At 41.4% G+C, this 23,405-nt stretch overlaps 1 protein-coding gene across 1 annotated transcript; it reads left to right on the top strand.

The window, feature by feature from the left end:
* The first annotated feature begins 5,202 nt into the window (after window positions 1-5,202).
* Window positions 5,203-23,133, top strand: SLC34A2 (solute carrier family 34 member 2). Its single transcript, XM_036382503.1, has 13 exons — window positions 5,203-5,256; window positions 10,983-11,097; window positions 11,201-11,338; window positions 11,814-11,942; window positions 12,839-12,982; window positions 13,648-13,759; window positions 14,849-15,044; window positions 15,764-15,859; window positions 18,607-18,727; window positions 19,451-19,618; window positions 20,940-21,056; window positions 21,145-21,269; window positions 22,558-23,133. Exons 2-13 carry the CDS (start codon window positions 10,992-10,994, stop codon window positions 23,131-23,133), a joined length of 2,028 nt encoding a protein of 675 aa, XP_036238396.1. The 5' UTR covers window positions 5,203-5,256; window positions 10,983-10,991.
* Window positions 23,134-23,405: the final 272 nt, after the last annotated feature.

The following is a 23,405-nucleotide window of genomic DNA, read 5'->3' as shown; positions in this document are numbered from 1 at the left end:
TTTGTGCAGAATTAGTGCATATGGCCTTTGAATGAGTAGTGTGTTCTTGAGAGACTGTTTATTTTGTCAAAAATCCTCATTTTATGCCACCCTCACATCTGCTTTTGGGCAGAATTAATTTGGGGGAAGATAAATAAGTGTGGGTGTGCCCTGTTGGCAGCACGCAGGGGCTGCACAGAGCAGGAGGAGCACACGATGGGTGGGAAAGGTGAGATGGAGCCTCTGTCTCAGCAGTCATGCTCAGCTGGCTGACAGTAATTATACTGGCTTGTCCTGCTACCAGCAGCACCATGCCCAGTGTCAGCCAAGAGTTAACAAATCATGTAGGAGGAAAACAATGGGTTTCTTAAAATTAAACATATATTGAAACTGTCTGTGAATAATAAAGGAGCCAACATCGCCTACCTTCCCAAAGCGCTTGTAAATTAAGGTTTGCCTAAGAGTGTGAATATTATTATTTATTTAAGAGCTCTCACATTTCCTTTCACTTCTCTTCCTCTTCCCCATCACTTGTTTGCTGGGAAGGTGCTACTTGCATTCATGTGTGACCAAAGTGGGAGGCAACGAGAGGCTGTGGAATATAAGATTGGTTCAGAGAGTGAACAGGAGTGGGGAATGAGGGGTGTGGTGTCAGGGTAAGGTTAGGGGAGTGACTATAAAAAGTGTAAGGAAAGGTTAGCAGGAGGGGAATAATATTGGGTTTCTTTTGTGATTAAAAATTTCTGATGCCAAAGCATCACCAGGTCTTTGTCTTGGAGATTATTTTTTAATGAATTATCTTAACCTTTAGTTAAACCTTTTAGTTATACACTCCAGACAAGAAGTGAACATTTAAAACAGCTATGGTAAGCAAAGTTTAAAAATTTATCTGGGATTTAGTAGTAAAAGCAAATTACATGATCGAACTTTTTAGCATTCTTGCTGAAATCAAATGCAGGCTACTGCTGGTACTATTTTTTCATGCCCTATTTTAGCCTGTGCCTTGTTGCCTCAGGCCATGCCTCCCCTGGGAGGGGGTCAGAAGATGTGGGAGCTGCCCCTGCTCTGAAGCCCTCACCTCCAGTGCCTGGACTGCAGGCTCCAGATGAGCACTCCCTTACATGTCAGCAAATGCTGAGAACAGTGCATCTTGTAGCAAAACATCAACTAAATAGGACGTTAAAATAAGATACTTCAGGAACAATAAAAATAACTGTAAATAGTTACTTTAATGAAAACATAGCTATCATGGAAAATGTCAACAAAATATCTCCCTTAACTCATGTCCAAGGGTGTATTTGTACTGACAAAAAATTTTGAGACATAGTGGTAATGAGAATAAACTCATTCTATACTGAAGGAACTGCTCTGCTGTTGTAAGACCAAAAGAGATTTCCCTTATTCCTTTCAAACACTACTATCTGTCTAAAATTGTTTGCCATATAATTGCTTCATAAAAACTATTTCCCTGGTGTTGAAATATTTATTTTCCTTTGTACATTTGAAAGCCCTTCCTGTAGTTTTTCTCTTTGTGACTCCTTTGGTTCACATTTTATTTCCCCCTTCCATTCCTGGCATTGGTTCTGTTGAGTGCTGTCTCTTTATGACTTTATTCATTACTCAGTTCTGGAAGTATGTTAACTACCATAACTCCATTATTTTTTTTGCATATCATTCATGTTATATGAAATGCACAGTATTGTAATAGAGAACCCTGTGATAGTATCCAGTTTCTTTATACGTGAAATTAGGGGTTTTCTTATTCCTGTCAAAGTAGACTTAGGAGTTATTCTTTACTATTCCCAACTATAGCAGAAATATTGGGGAAAAAAAGTTCTGAGTATGTATGGCAGTAATAGGCAGAAGAGTGCAGGCTAGCTAAAAGCCAGTGATTTCTTTCAAAGACAAATTTACACTTCTTAATGGAAAATAAATTAATTAGTGAACAGCAGAGTTGTAGCACTTACCCAGTGTTACAAAATCAAAGCATCCTATATAATGTCAGGGTCAAAGTCTGCTACAAATATTGTTTCCAAAGAAATACCCAGCTGGGTACCACTATGGAAGTTCATATTCAAAACCCACATCTGACTGGGTGTTTTCATTAATAAGGTTCACTGCTAAAATGTTTTTAGGAAGAATACTTTTCAGACAATAGATAAAGCCAGGACTTAAATTTTTCCAGGTAACTACACAAAGAAGGAAAACCTTTTTCTGCTGAATGGGTGTAAGTCCTTAACCAAATAACTCTTCAGGCTATAATTCCTATTGAAATCAGCACTGGCCTCTCTCTTTTATGATTGGGGCTTCGTGTTTTACGTATCCGGAAGAGGGAAGGCTGATTTACACTCATGTTGTTCCCAAATGCAGACAACTAGATTTGGTCAAGGCTTCTGAACAAGAGAAAATTGACACTTCTGTTTCCAAATGATGGAAACAATTCCTGTTCTCTTCAGTAAAGAGCCATATAGCTGTTTTCCAGATTCCCACTCTTTTGAATGTACATAGTTTAGGTGTGGATTCTTTGGATTTGTGGAATATTAAAAATTAAATTAAAATGTAGGAGAGGGAGAGATTTTCTCCTGGTGTTAGCTGAGAGCCATGCTCATGCTTGCTGACTTTTGAAGCTGTGTCTCTAAAAGAGCAACCCTCATCATGTTAATATTACTGTTAGTGAATATGTATCTTGGACTGCACTGACACACCTTTGCAGGATAAATGGCCATTTCTTTCACTTCCTTGTAATTATTTTTGTTTTAGTTGTGACTTATGTGCACTTGGTTTGCTGAACTAGGGCTTGGGTCTTACAGGTAGGATGGGGTTGACACTTGCACAGCAGGTACCCCTTTTTTGGGGAGATCTGTAAAGGAGCTTGTAGCACGGATGTTATGTGGACATGTTTCTTTTCTGTGTCATAACTTCTTGCAACATATAACAGTGACTGGACAGAGTTCACCTCTCACAGAATTTGCACATGCTAGGAATTTTTTTCTTATTCTGTGTTTAAGACATTTTCTGTGTTTGCACTTCCTGTTAAAAGCTAGATTTATTCCAAATAGCTGCAGAGTGATCCAGCACCTTTGTTTGAGGAAACCAGGACCCTTCAAATTTGCTTGCTTTCTTTACTTTATTAAGTGTTTCCTATCCAATATATATATATTTTTTAATTAAGTCAGTTGTTTCAAAGCAAGCTCCAAAGTGGAAGATGATAGAGCATTGCCTCACACTTCCCGAGCAGCAGCAGCATCTTTTGAGTGTGTGCCAACAAGCACTCTGAACTATCACTCTGACTGCCCTGGTGTTCCAGGAAGAACATCAGCTTCTCCTCTGATTTTGAATGAAGAGAAGGCTTCTGGAACAAATAACACCCACCTTCATCCCTTGTGACAAACTTCTTATGAAGGCTCTTTCAGAGTGACTCTGCAGAAGATTCACCCTGGACTTCCAAAGACAGACTGTAGATTGTCTGCCTTTGTGTAAATGACTGCTTTTTCTTTCCTTAAGTATTTTTTTTTTTAGTTCAATAGGTCTGATATAGAATTTTACTCTTTCTAAAATGTTAACTTGGTCAGCACTTAGGATTGTGTTTAGCAAATGGAATTAGCAATGTTGGAATAAAACACTGCAGAGGACATCGCCACATTCTGGGTGAGCCATGGCAGGGTACTTGGGTACTTGAAATGTGCACATTTCATAACTTCCCACTCAGAAGAGCTGGGTTTCACAACCAGTGACTCAGAAGAGAATAAGCAGTAACTCAAAGAAATACAAGTATTCCCAAGTAAAAGATTCACCTGATTTCCTGCATGTTGGGCATGACTTAAAATGTACTATTTTTAGATGTAATGTTAAAGTACACTTCTGCTAAGAGAAGTGTGCCTGTGAACCACCAAGGACAACCTTGGGTCCTTTTTCCATTACTTCTTTCCACTTCTGCACAGTTCTCCACTTCACACAGAAGAGAAATTGGTTTCCTTTTCATCCTTGCCACCTCTGTGCAAACTGCAAGTGGGGAGGGTGAGGCAGGGCTGGTGCTTCCATCCTTGGGCTGCACCATCAGCCCTGCCCAGCACAGTGTGGGCAGTGGGGTCGACACCAGCAGAGCCACTTGCAGCAGGGGAGGTGCTTGGTGGCTCTGCTGCCAGGATGTGATGCTGCACACGGGGCTGCAGAGCTCTCCTGGCCACAGCTTATTAAACATTTCTGACGCCGACGCAGGAGAAGGGGAAGTTGTGACTCACCGCTCCAAAGGCTGGGCATCTCCAGGGGACTGAAAGGTGCAAAAAGCAAGAGTTTTACTTTACTGAGTTACTAAGTCACTAAGCTGCTGGGAGATATGACTGCATACAAGCAGACAAAGCAGATCTGCTGCTTACATGGCTAGTTTACAGCGTATTTTCTCAGTGTAAGTTGCCCACTGAAACAGAAAAATATCAAAGATAATAAAGCTGCAGTGCCTAATGCAGCCCCCCCCATCCAGCTCCCTGTGAAGATGATCAGCACTAGAACAGACAGCAATGCTGGTGGCTGCTTTGTCTAATCTATAGTACCACACTGTTTTATTGAATAACCTATCTCTTTATCATCTATTTGTCTTCATCTCTAGTGTTCTGAATGTGATTATCAAAGGTGTCCTTACACCTTTAAATCTACTTTGGAAGTAGAGCCACAGCCAAAATGCTAATGAGCTTGCCTTAATTGTAAACATTGAGCACTGATAAGAATGAAACTCCATCCTCTGTTCTAAGGAGTTCTTACGTGTTTCCTACTTACACTGTTTTTATCTGATTCTCCTTCGCTTCTGTTCTTAGGCAGATTAATAGGCACCTGAACAGACAAATAACAGTACTACATCTCCTTCACACTCTTTTGACAGACTTTTGAGACTGCAAAATATTTTTGGAAAATTATTATTGGAAAAAAGATTACTGAATGATCAGGCGGACAGCAATTTTTCTGGCTGGAACAATTAGTTCTCCAGTACTCACATGAGCACATTTGTAACTTGTACTTAAATGCTGATGGGACATTTTTTAGAATGTGATAAGTGTGAAATAACCCATAGTTTTATCAGTGTTGGTTGCTGCCCACTCCTGCAAAAAGAAGTTTTATTGTGATCATTAAGTTGCAGGTAGGCAGTGCCTCTGGACTGTAAAATAGGAATGTTAGTGTGCAGTGATGAAAGCAAACTTTGCTCAACACCTGTCTATATATATTGCAGGTTTCAGTGGCTGCCCAGTTGATCCGTTCACTCTATTGTCTCGGAATTAAGTCGTGGTAAGTAAAAGCAACTAAGACTGAGTTTTCTTTTCTTCTCTTTTGAACTTTTTTAGCTTCAAATCTAAAGCTCTGCTTTTGCAGTTCAAGAAATAGTGAAAGAGAGGTAATGGGGGTACTGGAGTGGGATGTGAAATGTCATCCTCTTGTTAATATTTTTACCTTGTTTTCCTTTTACTGCATCTGTATTTTAAGGAAGTGATAAAGAACATAGTTCTGAAAATAAACTATACTTTTTTCTGCAATTAGCTAGGTTTATTCTTATTAAATATGATAAAGAAAGTATTTTGTTAGCAGCTGCCAAAAAAACACCCCCCCCCCAAAAAAAGAAATGCCTGTATCAAAAGAAAATATTTGTTTAACTATTATTTGAAAAGAAGTGAGATTTTAAGTCATAGTGATCAGTGGTATTGGATAATGGAAAATGTCTAGGATATGATTAATGAAACATTGGAAGGAAATACGGTCAGTTCATGTGTTAGCATAGATCTTCTGTAAGGGCTGTGTGCCTCACCACTGCCTTGTCAGGCTGTTCTTGATGGAAACATTTTCTTATGCTAATTTGGTTTGATACACGGAGGTAAAAGGAATACATTAGACTCTGATGTAGTTTGCTCAACTAATGTGGCAGTAGGCAGAAATCAACTGGTTTCTCAGTAACTTTTATTATCAGCTCTTCCATTAGATCAGTAAGTCTTTTTAACATCATTTTTTTTCCTTTCTTTATTCTTTACTGTGTATTTTGTCTATGGGATGGGGTAGATCTGTACTATTTCTTTGTTGGTGGGGTTATTAATTTTCTTGGCATTTTATTCTGAAAAAGTAATAGTTTTATTTAAATACCTACTAGGCATTTCAAGTAGTTCAGTGGTATTTCCTGGCTCTGGCTCCCTGGGGGCAGTCTCCAGTGCTTTGCTTGGTTGTGAATTCAAAAATTAATCTTTGGGATTTATTCTCTCCCTGCACATACCTAGATATTAGTTGACTTTTCTAGTTTGTTTTGTGTGTTTTTTTAGTTTTGTTGTGTGTTAGATTCAGGCTTGTGAGCAATGAGTCTTACAGATCCATAGGACTAAAACTGAGCACAGTTTTTGTAGCTTTTGCATATCTCTTTCTGCCTTTACTACTGCATGAGTTGAAAGTTTACATCCCGGCTAAGCCTGCTGACTTATTCAAAGAAAAAGCCCCAAGGAAGCAGCTGGTGCCAGAGCAAAGACAAGACTTGCTCCTAGCAAGGCTGAATCATTGCTGGTGTTTATTTAAGTTGTTACTGCCTCTGTTGCACCTGGGGCTTTGTGGCTTCCATGGAACTGGTTCTGGGGCAAAACTATCAGCTGATGTAAAGCTCCTGAATGAATTTGTGCTGGCTCAGAAGCTTTCTTTTCCTGTCTCTACACAATGTGCTTCTATGCTGCAAGTGGTACATTTTGAGAGGAAAAAGACAATATTTCTTCAAACTTTGTACGAGAAAGGCTGATATGTAGGTTGGTATTTATTCCTATGAAGTATGTGTGATAAATATTCATATTTGCTAAGTCATATATTTGGATATCAGATTAGCTAATAAATCCCTTTTGAAGATAAAAACTTTAGTGCTGTGATGAATGATAAGGAAGTGAGGTACTTTAGTAGAAAAGCTGAGACAGGAGGGAATGAGAGGGAGAGAAAATGGGGAAAGCCTGGCTGAACCCAAAATCTGATATGGAGCTGCTTAAGCAGCCTGTAGGTGCATGTCTGGTCACATTGGTTGTTGTAGTTATTATCAGTTAGTTTTGAAAATACTGCTCTTTTCTTCAGTATTTTTTATTTTATCTTGTTTTGACTGTTACCGTTCCCCAGGAGTGAGGTTTCTTTAAGGCTTGTTGCTGCTCCATAGTTCTTGTGTCCGGCACAATGCGGCTCACCTTTGGGTGAGCTGTCACGGGTGGAGAGGCACGAACAATGCTGGCTGGGCACACACAGGGGGTAGCTCATTTAGCTGTGTTAAGTCCAGCGAAACAAACAGATTGACAGCTGTTTCTGATTTAGAACTGCAAAGCACCGAGAGTGCAGCTCTGCAACACAGGCAAAGCTGTTACAGCCTGTGAGTCACTGAGGAATGCAATATAGGGCAGCTGCATGACACCCAGTGTTGCTCAGATAATTCCCCAGAGACTTTAACTCTTTGAAATGCTGCAGTGAGAGACTATGGACATAAAAACCACAGGAGCTCACTTTGGCTCTGAGTTTTTCTCTCTCACATTTTCGGAATTTGAATGCCATTGATTTTTCCCATCTATGTCCCTCTTAGGAGGGGGAGGGTTCAGTTTCTTTTGAAGTTAGAAAGGATGTCACACATGGTTAGCATTTTCCAAAGGCAAGGAAAGATTATACTCACAACGAAAGAAGCACACACGACGGTGTGAGAGGATTTGCCACGAGGTTCACTGAAACGGGCTGGATTACATCTTGCCCAGGCATTGGTTTTCAGACCTTTGCAATATGCATAGCACATTGTGACCTGCCACTTTCAGGAGGAAATCAGCTCCCGTTTCAGCACCCGGCAGGTGGATATCCCGAGCACCAACGCGTGTCCTGACGTGAGCTCCGTGACTTCACCCTGGCTGCAGGCACCCTGCCCGGTGTCCTGCCAGCCAAGGCAGGAGGCAGATGCGTGGCACTGAGGCACCTGGGCTGGCATGGGAGTGGGCAGAGCTCATCACTCCAGTGCCTCATCCAGCAATTGTGGCTCTCCTGCCTTTGGACCTGGACCGGTGCGTCCAGCTGAGCACAGCAAGTTGTTGCAGGGTGCGTTGTCATTGGCCTGCTCCCTAATATGTTCCTTTGCATGCAGTAGTCTTTGGTGCTCACAGGTAAACCACTATTAGGGTTTTCATTGTCACTGGGATCTTGCGTCAGCAGTGCTGGTCCTTTCTGCCACAGCTGACGTCAGCCTCTGCAAAGGCGCGTGTGAGCACCCAGGGAGCGATGGGGTCACTCGGCCACCCCGCTGCTCTGCTCCTCCACAGCACACTGACTGTCCTCTGAGTATTTTCTCAAGGTGTTAATGTCTGTATTTGGGCCAAGGAAAAATTCTTTAAAGGGAAAACTATAGAATGTAGATTATCTTTGTAGCACAGTGGTTAATTAACAGTAAGTAGCTGTGGCTAGGACTCCAGCAGAGAGTATCAGGTGTCTCCCCACTATCTTCTCAGCTATTCCTCTTAACAAGAGCTGGGATCTGGGAAAGCTGACAACTGTGGGAGGACTTCAAGGGTATAGAAGTTCTGCTAGCATCAGTCATTAATACCACTCACACAGCATGGGCTGTTCTAGTAGTGCCTCTGCAAACCCAAATGTTCAAGGCAAATGCTGTAAAAGCCTCCAGTATTCAATTCTACCTTCTCAAGTCAGAGGTTGGCTAGGGCTCATGTGAATTACTTATATACATACCTATAAAAACTTCCTCTACAGAGGTGATTAACTCTCATTCTATGATGTTTAATCACATAAAGCAAAAACAATAATAATACATGACGTACCTGTGGGCTCCTGAGCACCTCAGGAACATGGAAGATGCTTATTATGGAAAAATGCTCTGCCGAATTCTTGTTTGGAGAGACTTTTTTTAGGGGACGCAGAGGCTGTTTGTCTGCTGAAGTTTTCAAGCTCCAGTTTCTCCACTGAATGCATCAGCTCAGTTTCCATACAGTAATAATGCAGGCTGAATCCTTCATTTCCATACTAAGTGTAACAGAAGAGCTGTAGTACTGATGGCATCTCTGGGGATGGTGGTGTCCAGCATATTCTGTGTCTCCATGGCTGGAATAAGTTGCAGCTTCACATCTGACTTTCCAATATATTTTCATGATTACATTTCACTTAAGAATCACTTGTGCAGAGCAGTTATTTTTTTAATAGGTCTTTAGATGCTGAACATATATAAATGAAACTTGTTTAACAAGATGGAGGTGTTTTTGTCTGGGTGGGGCTGGAGGTTGTTTTGGCATGGATGGAAATGCGAGAATTTGCTCCAAGCAAATGGGAATCCTTGTTGAAACAAGCAAGAATGACTTTCTTTCATCTGTTTGAAGATCTTTGTGTATCTTGGGAGCTGCTCTGGGTCTTACACCACAGATAAAGAATGTGAAACGTGTAGTTTTTGCTAATGGAATTGCAGAATAACTTTTCCTGGTAATGTGGAAGAAGAGATACTCTTTTCTTTGTGGAGTGCCAGAAAACAATACCCACCTGTGTAACAGTAAGACACAAGTGATTTTGTCTGTGACTTTTCCTTCCCAGCTAAAGGAGGAGGATGTGTGGCTTACTGATGTGGGCAGGCACAAAACATTTTCGCCATCAGCTACATAAAGGACTATGATTAAATGAATGACTAATTATACTCCCTGAGAGTGACTGCTAACTGCTGGTGAACCTTGTTTATGGGAGCATGAAACCAGCTCTGACTTTTGGAGGCGCAGGGGGCACAGGGGCTCTGTGTATGAGGAGCATTGGTGGCAAATTTACTGACCAGTGTTTCAGCCATGTGGGTGCCAGATGTGCTGCCCATGGGGCAGCTCTGGCTGCAGCACTGACTGACTTGTGGGGCACAGAGGGTGGAAGAGACAGACCTGAAGGTGGGGCTTTCCTGGACAGGGTTCACTTCTCCCATCCTTTCCATGGAGTTTTTGGATGTGCTGGCTGATGTCACCAAGTCTGTAAAGGCAGAAGCATTGTGGTACATATTGGCTCCTGTTTCCACAGTCACTTCCCCCCTCATTCATGTCTCTCCCTCTGGTTTCTAATACTGGTGAAGTAAATAGGGAGGACTTTTCCAAGCTTGGTCTCCTCTTGTGCCTAGACCAGGTCTGTCATGTGTGTTTGCACCCATGCTGGCAGGATCTGGACATGTGATGTCTTACTTTTTAAGTTATTATTCATTAATAATAGAGTGCATGTCAAATGTGCCCAGAAAGGGGTCAGGAAGAGGTTCAGAGAGAGAGCCTGTGTGAGATGGCTGAGCTGGACCTTGCTGCTTCCAGCTCAGCTTCATTTGCAGCATCAGCTGTGGCTTACAGGCAAATACAGACCTGCAAATGGCCCCCGCTCTCTAATTGTCCTCTTCTCTGGGCACTCAGCAAGCTCAAAACCCTGGGCTCTTCTTCCACCTTGTCCAGGATTCTCCTCTTCATGTTTCCATGGCAATGAACCAGTAAAGACAACAAGGCATTGTGTTTAGCATTCACGACCCAAACTAAGCAGTGCTTTAGGGAAGAATTTTTTTGCTAAAACATTTCTGTGTATTGAATTACCAGGTAAAGGTCTGTGTATTGAATTACCAGGCAATTGCTTGGTAATCCAGAAGGTGGAAGAAAATAAAACAATTCTCTGACTTCTTGTTGAAAGGAGTTACAATTAATTAAAGAGAAGAAATGCCTACCTTTGGAAAGCAGAGGAATATTTTCTTTAATGAAAGTTAAAAGTGTATGAAAATATAGATGTGAGATGGAAATAATTTTTTAATTGTGTACACAAATAAGTAAACTGTGATTAAAAATATTGAGAAATAAATTTCCCAAATAGAAGAATAACTCATAAAGTTTAGTAAAAATTTGTGTTCAAGGGAAAATTGCTTCTATTTAATTTTCATCTCCTGTGCTCTTTATCCTTATCATATTTCTCACATGCACTCTTATAAGGTGAATATTTTGACTGCACTTGCATTTCACTCAACACTACTTTGTTAGTCACAGATCATGGCTCCCTGGCCGGAGGTAGAAAAGCCTGAAACCAATAACTATATTGGGGACTCTTCCAAACAAAACCAGAACATGGCTGGGAAAGAAGGAGAAAATCACAAAGGTAATCTGCTCACTCTGAGTTATAAAAAAATAGATAGGATTTGGGGATCCTTGGAGAAGATGGAAAGTAATTAAACAATTTTTTAAATGTTCTGTTTCGTCAGGCAACGTGGCTTCACTTGGAAATAAAGGGGAAATTCAACCTGCATTTTCCACAGTAGCTTTGATAGATGAGACAAGGCCAGAAGAAGAAGACCCGTGGGCTCTGCCAGAACTGCAGGACACTGGGATCAAGTGGTCAGGTAGCCATTTCTCTGTAAATAAGTTACCTACATTGTTTTCCCATCACTTGTCTCATGTTATTCAAGAGTTAATGGGTTTATAATATTCAGTCAGCTAAGAAAAATCCCAAAATCATGCTTCTTAGCCTCCTTAAAACATGAGAAGATATATGTAAAACAGTCCAGCACTAATACAGTTTTATATCCAGGCAGCTGTTGGTCTTTTTTTTACTCAGTAGGATGACTATAAAACCAAGGGTCAATGTCAGATTTCATAAGGCTTTTGTCACATACCAAAAAGGTTTTTTTGTGGTAAAAGTAGGCAAACAAAATACCTGCTTCTGCAGTTAAAATGTGATTAAGAACATTCTTTTGGGTTTAATCACACACTGGAGTCACGTCACTGTCTTTGTCTCCACTGTCTCTGCTTGTGCACTAGAGTATTCCAGAGAAAAATTCAAATGATTCTTTTATACATAATGTATTTGTTTTGCAGATCTGGATACAAAAGGAAAAGTCATTCGTGTACTCTATGGGATAGGGAAGTTCATTATGCTACTTGGATTACTCTACATGTTTGTGTGTTCTCTGGATGTACTGAGCTCTGCTTTTCAACTGGTAGGAGGTATGAAAATATTTAAAATATCAAGAATAAATTAACAAGGCAGTAAGTTTTGTCTGAGACACTAGTTACAACTACCACTCTTCAAGAACATTCTTCATATATGATGAGACATAGATTCAGAAGGAAGCAGCTCTGATTAAACACTGACCTTCAGATGTTTGAAAGGGTCTTTCTGTCTCAAATTCCACAGAGCTGATGTAGGGGTTATTGGCCTCAATTTCCCAGTAGCTCCCAGTTACTTTAGTGACAGTTTAAAAAAATACATCTGGACATAAATCTGTCCCATGTAAAAGACATTTCAACAAGGTGAATTACAAAATTGTGCTCTTGACCAAAGCATCTAACACTGAAATGTCCCTCAAATCCTTCAAAGATGAAAACTATTGAAATGTATTTTTTACATTTACCTCAAAGTGTTGAATTCAGGTGATGGACTCAGGAGTGGTTATCAGAGAAATATGTGTACCTCTGTTGAAGTATTTTGCAAACACAGAAAGGTACAGGGACTGAATTAGTCAGTATTATTAAAAGCATTACCCTTAATTCAGTGTCCAAAAATACCAAGTAATAACATTTAAATCAAGGTATGGGTGTTTTTTTTGTCCTACAGTCTTTCTGCTGATGGCTATGGCATTATATGTGGAAATTCTCTGCAGAGTTCAGCAGGGCTTATAGTCACTGAAATGAGAGAATATAAAGTATCCGCTAAAATCTCAGAAGCTGAGAGTCCAGGACATGAATCTGGATCCCTGGGCTACATTGTACTTTTTTTGGGATAGCAAACATGGTTATATATGTATCAATTAAATGGCTGAATGATCTTGAATTAAACACTGATAATTTCTGTGGACTTTACCTTGTACTTCCCCCACTCTGAGAATATGGTTTTTTTACAGGTAAAGCAGCAGGGGACATATTTAAAGATGATTCAGTGCTCTCGAATCCTGTTGCGGGACTGGTGATCGGAGTTCTGGTGACTGTGATGGTCCAGAGTTCCAGCACCTCTTCATCCATCATAGTCAGCATGGTGTCCTCCACATGTGAGTCTGCTCACAGAATCTTCCTAGAGATCACTCATAAAACTTGTCTCAGGTGCAAACATTCCCACTTGTGTTCAAATTGTAGAAGCTTTGGGTAAAAGAATAGAGACCATTGGAAAAGTTTTTCACAGCTGTTTCCCTGATATAAAATAAAATTTTAAAAAGGAATCATAATGGTATTAATATCAGTAGTAGCAATAGTAGTAGTAGTAGTAGTAGTAGTAGTAGTAATAATAAAACCACAACTGCAAGGAAAATCATTGGAAGCCTTGGCACCAAATGACTTAATTTTGGAATTATCTGCATCATTTTCTCATGTTGGAAAGTTACTGAACTTCATTTTTTTCTGTGGTATCATTTCAAAATTCTGTAGTAAGTAGGAAAATGCCTGGGAAAGAAGAGACTTTATTTTCATCTGGCCCTTTAACATGTGATGAAAAGGGATAACCATGGGCCATAGTTGGTCTGTGGGGATCATGGGACTATGGGAGTGCCACATTCCCAGGGGGCTTGATTAAAGCAAACCTGTTTGGATTAGAGCAGCTCATCACACTGACATCAAGGGTGGTCAGGAATTCACTGATAGCAATAGAAATTTTCATTGAAGCATAGAGCTTGCTAATAATATGATTTTTTCGTTCATTGTTTCCTTTTCTGTTTTCCAGTGCTGACTGTTAGAGCAGCTATTCCTATCATCATGGGAGCAAACATTGGCACCTCAGTTACAAACACAATTGTGGCACTTATGCAAGCTGGGGACAGGAATGAATTTAGAAGGTATTGTATTTAAACTCTAGATCTGGAAAATTGTTTCTTTCATTTTTGTAGGTCTTCTTCTATATTCCCTATCGCTACTACAGCCATTCAACCTTTCTAGATAGGAAAGTCACAAGCATGGCCATGGCAAAGGTATAAAGCTGCCTACATGTATGGCCTTATATGCTTGGAAAAAAAAACTGTATCATGTCCCTTTAAAAATTTTGTGGGTTTTTAAGAATTCACCTTTTTTAATGATCTTACACAGGAATAAATTTTCAAGTGCTCTCACTATACCCCCCACCTTTTATTATGTGCCAGCTGTGGGAGGGCTGTACAAGAAGTTAGCATTACATAAGTTTGGTCTGGTTTCCTTAAAAGAGATTTCAGTGTTGAAGTCTGCAGAAAACCAGAGCTGGTAACTGTAGAGAAATGAAATGTTCTGGCTGTCAGATATATACAGTGACATCTTTTGGACTGACACTTGACATTGCCACTGAGAGAGCTCATGGAGCACTTGGAGGCTTACTGGAGATGGGCAGTAAACTTGGGAGTGACAGGAGACTTTGGTACCTTGTCATTTATGCACTGGGCATATTGAAATACTCTTGGCCAAAGCCTCTGAGGGACGAGCTGTGGCTCCTTAAGCTTTGGAGGAGAAGATTGAAGGGACCTGTACACCACAGATTGCAGAAACATGTGGGAGAGCTGCAAAGCCCTCTTGCCCCAGGAGTCAGGGAGAACTGGTCCTGGAGGCAACGCCTGGCTGAGGATTAAAAATGTACTAAAAACAGGTGAGAGGCAAAACAAACACAGGCTGTACAGCCACTTCTTTCTTCAAAAAAGTACTCTTGGCAGCCTCATGCTATGGATTACTTCTGTCTTTTCTAGTTTTTCTTGTTTTACTCACCTGTCTGGCTCTTTAATTGGCCAACAGTGTGGAGCCAACCTAGCACTCCATAACAAAGTAGATATTGCATTTGACCCCAGAAATTAAATTATTCCCATCTTGAAATGCCCTTCATCATCTTTTATGATTTCATATCTAATTGATGTTATACACATTTTGTTTAATTAAAAGCAGCTCTGTTTTTTAATTTCTTCTTGCAGGGCCTTTGCTGGGGCAACAATCCATGATTTCTTTAACTGGCTGGCTGTGTTTGCACTGTTACCCATTGAAGTAATTACTGGCTATCTCTACCATCTCACCAATGTTATAGTTGACTCCTTTCACCTTGAAAGTGGTGAGGATGCTCCAGAGCTACTAAAAGTTATCACAGACCCCTTTACAAAGCTCATCATTGAGGTAAGCTCTTTCTCACTTCAAGAAGCTGCCTACCTGATTCAGTCCCAACTAATCAAAATGCTCTGACTGTGAGAAGGCTTCCCACTCCTACCTCTGTGTTCCTGGGGGCAAAGTTCATTAACAGATGAATTCTTCTCTTAATTCATATCTCATAAAGCCCCAGTTCTACGTTTCCAGTTTCTATTTCGCCCACATTTCACAGCATCAGTGGCAGACAGGGGGGAGGAGGACTGGGAAGGCAGATGATGACAAATTCAGCCATGTGGGATGGATGGGAAGGCAGCCTCTTGCCTGGGCATTTGCAGGTAGCACTAGCTGAGACACAGCCAGAGGAACAGCATTGGACCTGATGAGGACACTGAAATTATGGGACAAAATCATGTGCATCTAGAGGCCAGGGGGTGCACACAGGTTTTGAAGTGACAGTAAATACAGTCAGGGAGTTGTGTCAGAGCAGCTGATTAAACAGAAAGGATGAGATGAGGTAGTGGATGATGTGGGGAGAATGAGACAAAGCATTTGTTCATGTACAGTTGTACTTTTTTTTTCTGGGACTAACCCCCCTCCTACCTGTTAGGCAGGAGTTCCAGCACTGGAGTCAAGCAGATTTTACATGGTTGAGCTTTCAAGGGGGCTTATTTGAGTAGAGCTGAACAGAAGTATGTGATATAAGCTGGAAATAAAGCATTTTTAAAAATCTTTTTATTCTTCCTTTTAAGCTTGATAAATCAGTAATAAATGCAATTGCCACTAATGATGAATCAGCAAAAAACAAAAGCCTGGTAAAGATCTGGTGTGTCACTGAAACCAATGTGGTGAGTATCATGTTAAATTAATTGTCAGGTACCTCAGGAAATATATTACTGATCTGTAGCTGATGCTCCTTATCACAGGATTGTGAAATTAGATTTTTTAATGAGGGTGGGGTTTTTATCAGCAGAAAAAAGAATGAAAAAAATTTAATGCAGTTTTTTTTAATGCTCCACTTAAACCAAGCATGGTCACCAGTGGTGACCTTGACCTGGCTGCTTTCAGTACTGTGCAGGACCTTGCCTATCAGAACTGGTGGATTGGTGCCAAGCCTTTTACTCCTTTCAAACCCAAATGCCTTTAAACTCTGATCAGGGAGTCCTACCAACTCCCTGAAAGTGGAAAAAGTCTGCACCGTAGGCCAGAGAAAAGATCGTTTCAACCACCATTCATCTGCTGATCTAATCAGCTTCAGTTTGACGTGTGTTGGGGTGATCTGGTGGCCGCTGGCTGCTCGCAGCCTTCTTGGAAAACTGCCCTTGGACAAAGCCTCCGTGGGGCTGTGTCCTGCTCCTCTCCACCCAAGCAGCCCTACAGCTTGGAGGAATCTCTTGCCCAGACCAACACCAATGAGTATTTTGGCAAACTATGGAGCTGAGTGTTTGGTTTGCATCGTTCAGCTAACCAACAATTACAGCATTAAATATCCTTTGATTCTCTAATTAGACTATTCTACCTGCTGGCACATATAGAAAAGTAATTCCTGAAGTCCTGAGGCAGAAGATACTCAAGGAGTCCTGAAGTATTTCAGCCTCCACAGGTTGTGGAGGTTGAAATTCCGTGCCCAGCTGCTATTGAATGACGCTGTGGCTGGGCAGTGAAACGCTACCTGCGGAGATGGAGCCGGGGCAGAGCCGTGCTCACCCGGTCCCTGCTCGCGTTACAGCCCCGGCTGTGTCTGGGGCTGCGGAGCCCAGCCCTGGTGCCCCTCGCTGCCCCGGCAGGCCCAGCCTGAGCTCAGCTGCACAGCCCTGAGCCCTGCACAAGACAAGAAACTACATGGAAAGAGCAGGCCAAGGGAAATGTTTATTTCTAGTCACGCTTTTTTCTGTGTTGCCTGTATTTTGGCTGGGTACCCGCTGCTCAAGCTTACAGTCAGATGACAAAAACATGTCAAACCCCCAGAATTTTGACTTGACCTTGGTGGGGAAAAGGGAAAATAATTTAAATTATTGCATTCCCGTGACCGTGTTTGCAGGGCTCCGAGGATGAGGGAAGAGACAAGGATCTGACTCCATGTTTCAGAAGGCTTGATTTATTATATTATGATATATATTATATTAAAACTTACTAAAAGAATAGAAGAGAGGATTTCATCAGAAGGCTAGCTAAGAATAGAAATAAAAGGAATGAATAACAAAGGCATGTGGCTAGGACAGAGTCCGAGCCACCTGGACTGTGATTGGCCATTAATTAGGAACAACCTCATGAGACCAATCACAGATCCAGCAGATAACCATTGTTTACATTTTGTTCCTGAGGCCTCTCAGCTTCTCAGGAGGAAAAATCCTAAGGAAAGGATTTTTCAGAAAATATCATGGCTACATATTCCTACTGGGTTAAACTAATTTCTAGCAAAAATTGTTAAACATACTCATGGCCAGGATAAATACATGCAGACCCCATATGTTTAAAGCAAAACAAACATTTTGATCTAGTGATGCTGCTTTGAAACTAAGATGCTTGAAAAAAAAAATTCAAGGTGAGAAACAAGACTGTGTTGTGTTTGTAAAGGTTTACCAGGTATGGGGTGCCTGGAGCCCAGGTGCTCCCTGGAGATGTGGGGGCACCAGATCCACTCCCAGTTTTGCCCACCTGCATCATCTGGAGAGAGGTACAAATCCAGGTGTTTGTAGGCAGTACCCAGCAAAGAAATATGATTTCTCTTCCCCCATTTCTGCAAAAGAAAATCACTCAGGCATTTTGGAAAGATGCCTTGTGTTCAGGAGCATGGTTCAGAGTCCGTTTGGCTGTCAGCTGCTCTTGTGTGGAAGCACAGCTCAGTCAGCAAGCTGTTCCTTAGTCTGCATAATGACTTACAGACCTGGTGTCAGAATGCAGCATGTCTGGCCTAAGAGGGCTTATAAGGAAGCTTTTATTGTGGTGTACATAGAAATTCAGTAATTTGGTAATGGTAATCATAGTGCTTGTAATGAGCTCTTAGCCCTTGGACATGACAATTAAAGTAGTAGCAGCACTTCTGTTTCTACTGACATGGAAATTGAGGCACAGAAAATCAGCTGGAGCACTTTGTGCTCATCCAGCAAGAGAGGCTGTACTCGTGTTGTAGCATACTGACTCACAGTCCTGTAGTACTGTAATACTCATCAGACCATGAACTGCATTGAGATGTCAGGAAAGAGATCTTTCTTTCATCAAGAAAGCTGTGGCAGTGGCTGGAAAAGGAATGTCACTGTCCCACAACTGCAGCCAAACATGAACCTCACTCCTCAAAAACTGTCATCAGTAGTTAAGTTCCTCAGCTATTAGTGGATTGGTGCTGTGGTTATTAAAATGTAGAAGATGTTGGGAATATTTTAATCTTTACACGTTGTACTGATTGACATGGGTAACAGCATAATAATTTGTTTTAAGAATGCAAAATGTTACCATGCCATTAATGTGGTGCCAGCTTACAATTCTGACTTTTTAGCTGATGAATCTTGGTTGTAGTAAAATTTGAAAATTCTACATGAGCTCTTATAAAGGATTATAGGTGACTGAACTCTCTGCTTTGTCTGGCAATCTTTAGACACTGCAGAATGTCACAATTCCACCTTCCGAAAACTGCACATCTCCTGACTTCTGCTGGACTGCAGGAAATGTGACATGGACCCTCAAGAATATAACTGAAACAGACTATATCAGTAAATGTAAGTAGTAGAACTCCTCCTCTGCAATATATTTACAGAAGTATATATCTTTCTAATGGTGCTAACAGCCCCCTTCTGAGGTGGATCCAGGAGCCCTCGCCAGTGTGGGGACACATGGCACTGCTGCAGGTGCTGCCTGAGGAGCCTGTGCTCTGCTGTGGCTGCACAGCTGGAGTTACAGCAGCATCATGGTATCTGGCTGCAGGTGGATCTCTTTCCATGCTGCCTGATACCAGTCATTGAGGTTTCAGTATCATGTCACCCTCGATGTTCAGATGGCTTGGAGCTACGGTTACTTTGCTGTCATGGTTGCTAGGATATCCCATCCCTATGCATGCCCTGCAGGACTTTGAACTGCCCTGCTCAGGCATGCAGACACCTCTGGGAAAAGCTGACCCACTGTGCAGCTTGGAGCACCCCAAAAGTTTCTCCTGCCCTTGTGTCTGTTCCTCTCCCTTACACATGGTCACCTGGCTCCTGCCTGCCCCATAGGGGTGCCCACTGTGCATTTTGTAAGCATGGCAGTAGAAGCACCTCTCCTGCCTCACTCAGACATGGCTTTTGTGGAGGAGGGAAGGCGGCATTTTCCATCTTTGCATCAACCCCTCAAGCTGTGTTTGCTTTGGTTCAATTTTCCTAGGGAAGCGAACGAAAACCAGCGGTGGGCTTAGGATCACAGGCAAAAATGTGGGTAGGCTAATTCATTTTCCTTTTCTTTTTCAGGCCAACACATCTTTGTCAACTCAGACCTGCCTGATCTTGGTATCGGGCTCATCCTTCTGGCTTTGTCCCTGCTTGTTCTCTGCTCCTGTTTGATAATGATCGTTAAGCTATTAAACTCTGTGCTTAAAGGACAAGTGGCCAGCGTTATCAAGAAGACAATCAACACGGGTAACTATCTGCTTTTCCTGAGGATTGTTTTTAGGAATGACAAGGACACTGAGCATGTTTATTGATGTCTCCTGTTCTGAAAGACATTATAGAATATTTAAAAGAAAATACTATTGAATGAAAATCATGCACACTGCCCAACATTTTTTCTTCCAAGTTTTTTTTTTCTTTAATTTAAAAATCTTTTAGTGAACAGCTTGATTGAGAAATGCAGCAGATTAACAGCATTAGAGACCAAAGTCCAGGCTCTGTTTCTAGATGTATAATCATTAGCTGTTAGAAATGTAGATCTCCCATCCTCAAAAGATAGCACCAAAGTGCTGAGATTGTGATTGCCTGCTCTGGCACAGGGCCTGCATATTCCTTCTAAAGTTGAAAAAAGATTCATGATCTTATCCTGTGCTGCTGCCTAACCCTCTCTTCAGCAGGATAAGGCAGCCTTGAATGGTGGTGTTTTTCTGTCTTTCCCTGTGTTGTCCAGCTGGTTTTTTTCAGCCTGGATCCATTGAGTGCAAATGTTCTGGGTTTTTTTCACCAGGCTGCTTTTCCTTCATACTCTCTTTAATGGAGAGATTAGGAAGTGTAGCAGAGAAAAGCAGTCCTGGCACAGATCTCAGGCTGTGGTTGAAGTGAGGGTACACAGAAATACAGAAGGGCAACAAAGTGGTCCCATGCTGTCTTCTCCTGGGCAAAGAACACTGCCCAAATTAAAAACAAGGGGTAGAAAGAAAACAGCTACTGCTTATTTAATTTGGGATCTTCTCTGTATTCCTCTGTGTCTTCCCAGCTGATTAAGTCCTCACTTCTCAGCTCTCTCCATAAATCTGTAGACTACAGGGGACATTTGTGCCTTGTTTCTCTATCAGTGTAGTTAGCTGTTCTCTGCAAGAGTTAACAAGTACATTTTTAGGGGATAATCCACTTGGAACTAGTTAGAGCAAACAACTTGGTTCTCTCAGGAGCTTTCTGAAGATCTGATCTGAGTGCCTGGTTGCTGAAACCAAGGCTCTCAAAACACCCAGAAGGTTTTGTGTTGACCTCTGAGGAAACATTTCTGGTACCTAATTGTATCACAACACACATGCCGCCCTGGGTCAGGACAAATGTCTACCTAGTCTGGTATCCATCTCAAAGTGTATCCAGTGGTGTAGAAGGCACACAGCAAACAGGATAAATCAAAGTAGTAGAACTGGCCCCAAATCGTCATTTGAGACCCAACATGCAAACAATACATCTACATTTTAACAGTATTCCCTGCTGTGTTATTGCTACATGGATCACTCTGTTATGCTAACAGCAATGTTGTCCCTCTATTTTTCAGATTTTCCATTTCCTTTTACTTGGCTCGCTGGATACCTGGCTATGCTCGCAGGGGCTGGTATGACCTTCGTTGTCCAAAGCAGTTCTGTTTTCACATCTGCTATTACACCCCTTGTTGGTAAGTTGTAAATACTGTGCTCTTTATCCCCATGTTTCATCTTCTCCATCATCCTGAAGCCAACCCAGTCATGTTTCTTTTCTCGTAGGCATTGGTGTCATAAGCATTGAGCGCTCTTACCCCCTCACCTTGGGAGCCAACATTGGCACAACCACAACAGCTATACTTGCAGCTTTGGCAAGTCCTGGGAGTACATTAAAATATTCATTACAGGTCAGTATAAAACCATGCTTTCTTGACTTCATTTAGAAGTTGTAAGTTTTCTGAAGAAAAACCTGACAAAAGTGATGCAAATGTGCTGTTCATGTTGTGCCTGATTTTGTCTGTGCTATTAATAACAATGCATTTACTTCAACTGCTAGACCAAAGAGGTTGCATTAAAAATTCCCAGAATATCAATATATAGCTAATCTTGCTTTTATAAATTCTCTTGATCTGCATGAATTGATTCAGAACTGGGACAGGGGAGGTCACTTGACCCCTGAGCGTGGGGTCTTTTTTCTGCTTGGAGTTCAGTGCCCACATGCTGAGAACCTCTGAGGGTTATTGATTTCTGTAAGCTCTCTTCTCAGGGTCCAAAGTCAGTGAATTGATTGTACAGGACTCCTGTAACCTAAGTGAAGGTTGCACAATCCTTAAGCTGGCAAGCTCTCTATCTACCCAACATTGCAGTGAGCATCATGGCATCTATTTTTCTCCTTGTAAACATATTTTGACTGGGTTTCATTGAATTCCTTTTTGCCTCAAACTATTTAAAAAGTAGGAAGCCTGGCTTTGACTCCCATTTTCCACCCAGTAAAGAACCTGGCAGCAAATAACATTTGAATGAATGCTTTACAATTAAGAGTGAAAAGATAATGACGTTTCCTTGGTGAATAGGATGAATGTCTTTACTAGCTAAAATAAATCAAGAAAATTGCAGAAGTCATTTTATTGTCCTCAGGCAACAGATGTAATCATGAGAAGATGCTATCTTGATAAAGCTCAGATTTCATGATAACATACTGGTTTTATAATGTCCTTTATAAATAAACACCTGTACTTTCATATTTACTTTAGTCTGATAACAGTTACAAAATTAAAATAGGATAAGGTGAGCAGAGAATGTACTGTTTTGTTCAATATATGCTTATTCTGTCTAAGTGACTCCTGTAAGCTTTAGCAAGTCTCTGGCTTTTAATGCTAATTTTTGTTTAAAAATTTTTTGAAGTATGTGAATCAAAGGATTGTAAAGATCCAAAGACAAAGTCCCCTTCCAGGAATCTCCTCAGTGCCCTATAAACTTATAGCTAATTTTTTGTAAAATCCAAGTTTGTACCATTAAAAATTTCTCTGTAGCCAGTGTGCAATATCAAATTTACGTTTCCCATGTTTTCATTGAAAATTTCTGGATGTAGAACCCAATGGTTCCCACACCTTGACAACAGTACTGTTTCCTGAGAGCTGGGAGTAATTATGATGTGGGTAGGAGTAGTTAATGGTGGTTTGTTTTTGCTTTCAGATTGCCTTGTGCCACTTTTTCTTCAACGTCTCTGGGATAATTCTGTTTTATCCGATACCTTATACCCGCCTGCCAATCCGCATGAGCAAGACCTTGGGAAATATAACAGCCCAGTACAGATGGTTTGCTATATTTTATCTTCTCCTCTGTTTCTTTCTGTTACCTTTGTTTGTATTTGCTCTGTCACTGGCAGGCTGGGGAGTCCTTTTGGGTGTTTGCCTTCCCCTGTTTCTTCTTTTTATTGCTGTGGTTGTAATTAATGTTATGCAGAAAAGGCGACCTCATTCACTGCCTGAGAAGCTCCAAAACTGGGATTTCCTACCTGTGTGGATGCACTCCCTAGAGCCCTGGGACAATATGCTTATGGCTTCCCTTGCTTTTTGTGGGAAACACTGCTGTGGCTTCTGCAAGTGTTGCAAAGTCAATGCTGAACAGGAGGGTGCCAAAGACAAGCAGCTAAAAACTATGGAAGTTTATGAAAACACCATGGCAATGGCTGATGATGAAAGAGGTGGAAGAAGGGCACCAGCAGTAGCTTGTGTTGACAAAACAGGCACGAACAACACAGCCTTATAGTATTGGATCCATGCATATTAGCAGAGATACAGCACAGGACAGCCAGGCTCATCAAAACCACCTTGGACCTTGCACTGAGGACAGAGTGAACATTTTGTTAGGTTTCTGAAGCCAGTGATACATCAACCATCAAGGAAGGGAGTCAAACAAGCTTGACAGAGTCCCTAGAAAACCTATGCTCAGTTGCAAAGCTAATGACAGATTTGCTCACAGAGGATCTACTATGTGGTACCTTCCTCCAATGTTATCAGTAGCAAACAAAAGAAATCCTG

The sequence above is a fragment of the Molothrus ater genome, chromosome 4 (assembly GCF_012460135.2).
Source record: "Molothrus ater isolate BHLD 08-10-18 breed brown headed cowbird chromosome 4, BPBGC_Mater_1.1, whole genome shotgun sequence".
Lineage (NCBI taxonomy): Eukaryota > Metazoa > Chordata > Aves > Passeriformes > Icteridae > Molothrus > Molothrus ater.
This window is presented reverse-complemented; position numbering and strand designations above follow the sequence as displayed.

Coding starts and splice junctions, on each gene's coding strand:
- SLC34A2 (XM_036382503.1), top strand. CDS start 10,992: ATGGCTCCCTGGCCGGAGGTAGAAAAGCCTGAAACCAATAACTATATT. Junction 13,760..14,848: donor GACAGGAATGAATTTAGAAG/GTATTGTATTTA, acceptor TTCTTCTTGCAG/GGCCTTTGCTGGGGCAACAA. Junction 15,860..18,606: donor GTGTCACTGAAACCAATGTG/GTGAGTATCATG, acceptor GGCAATCTTTAG/ACACTGCAGAATGTCACAAT.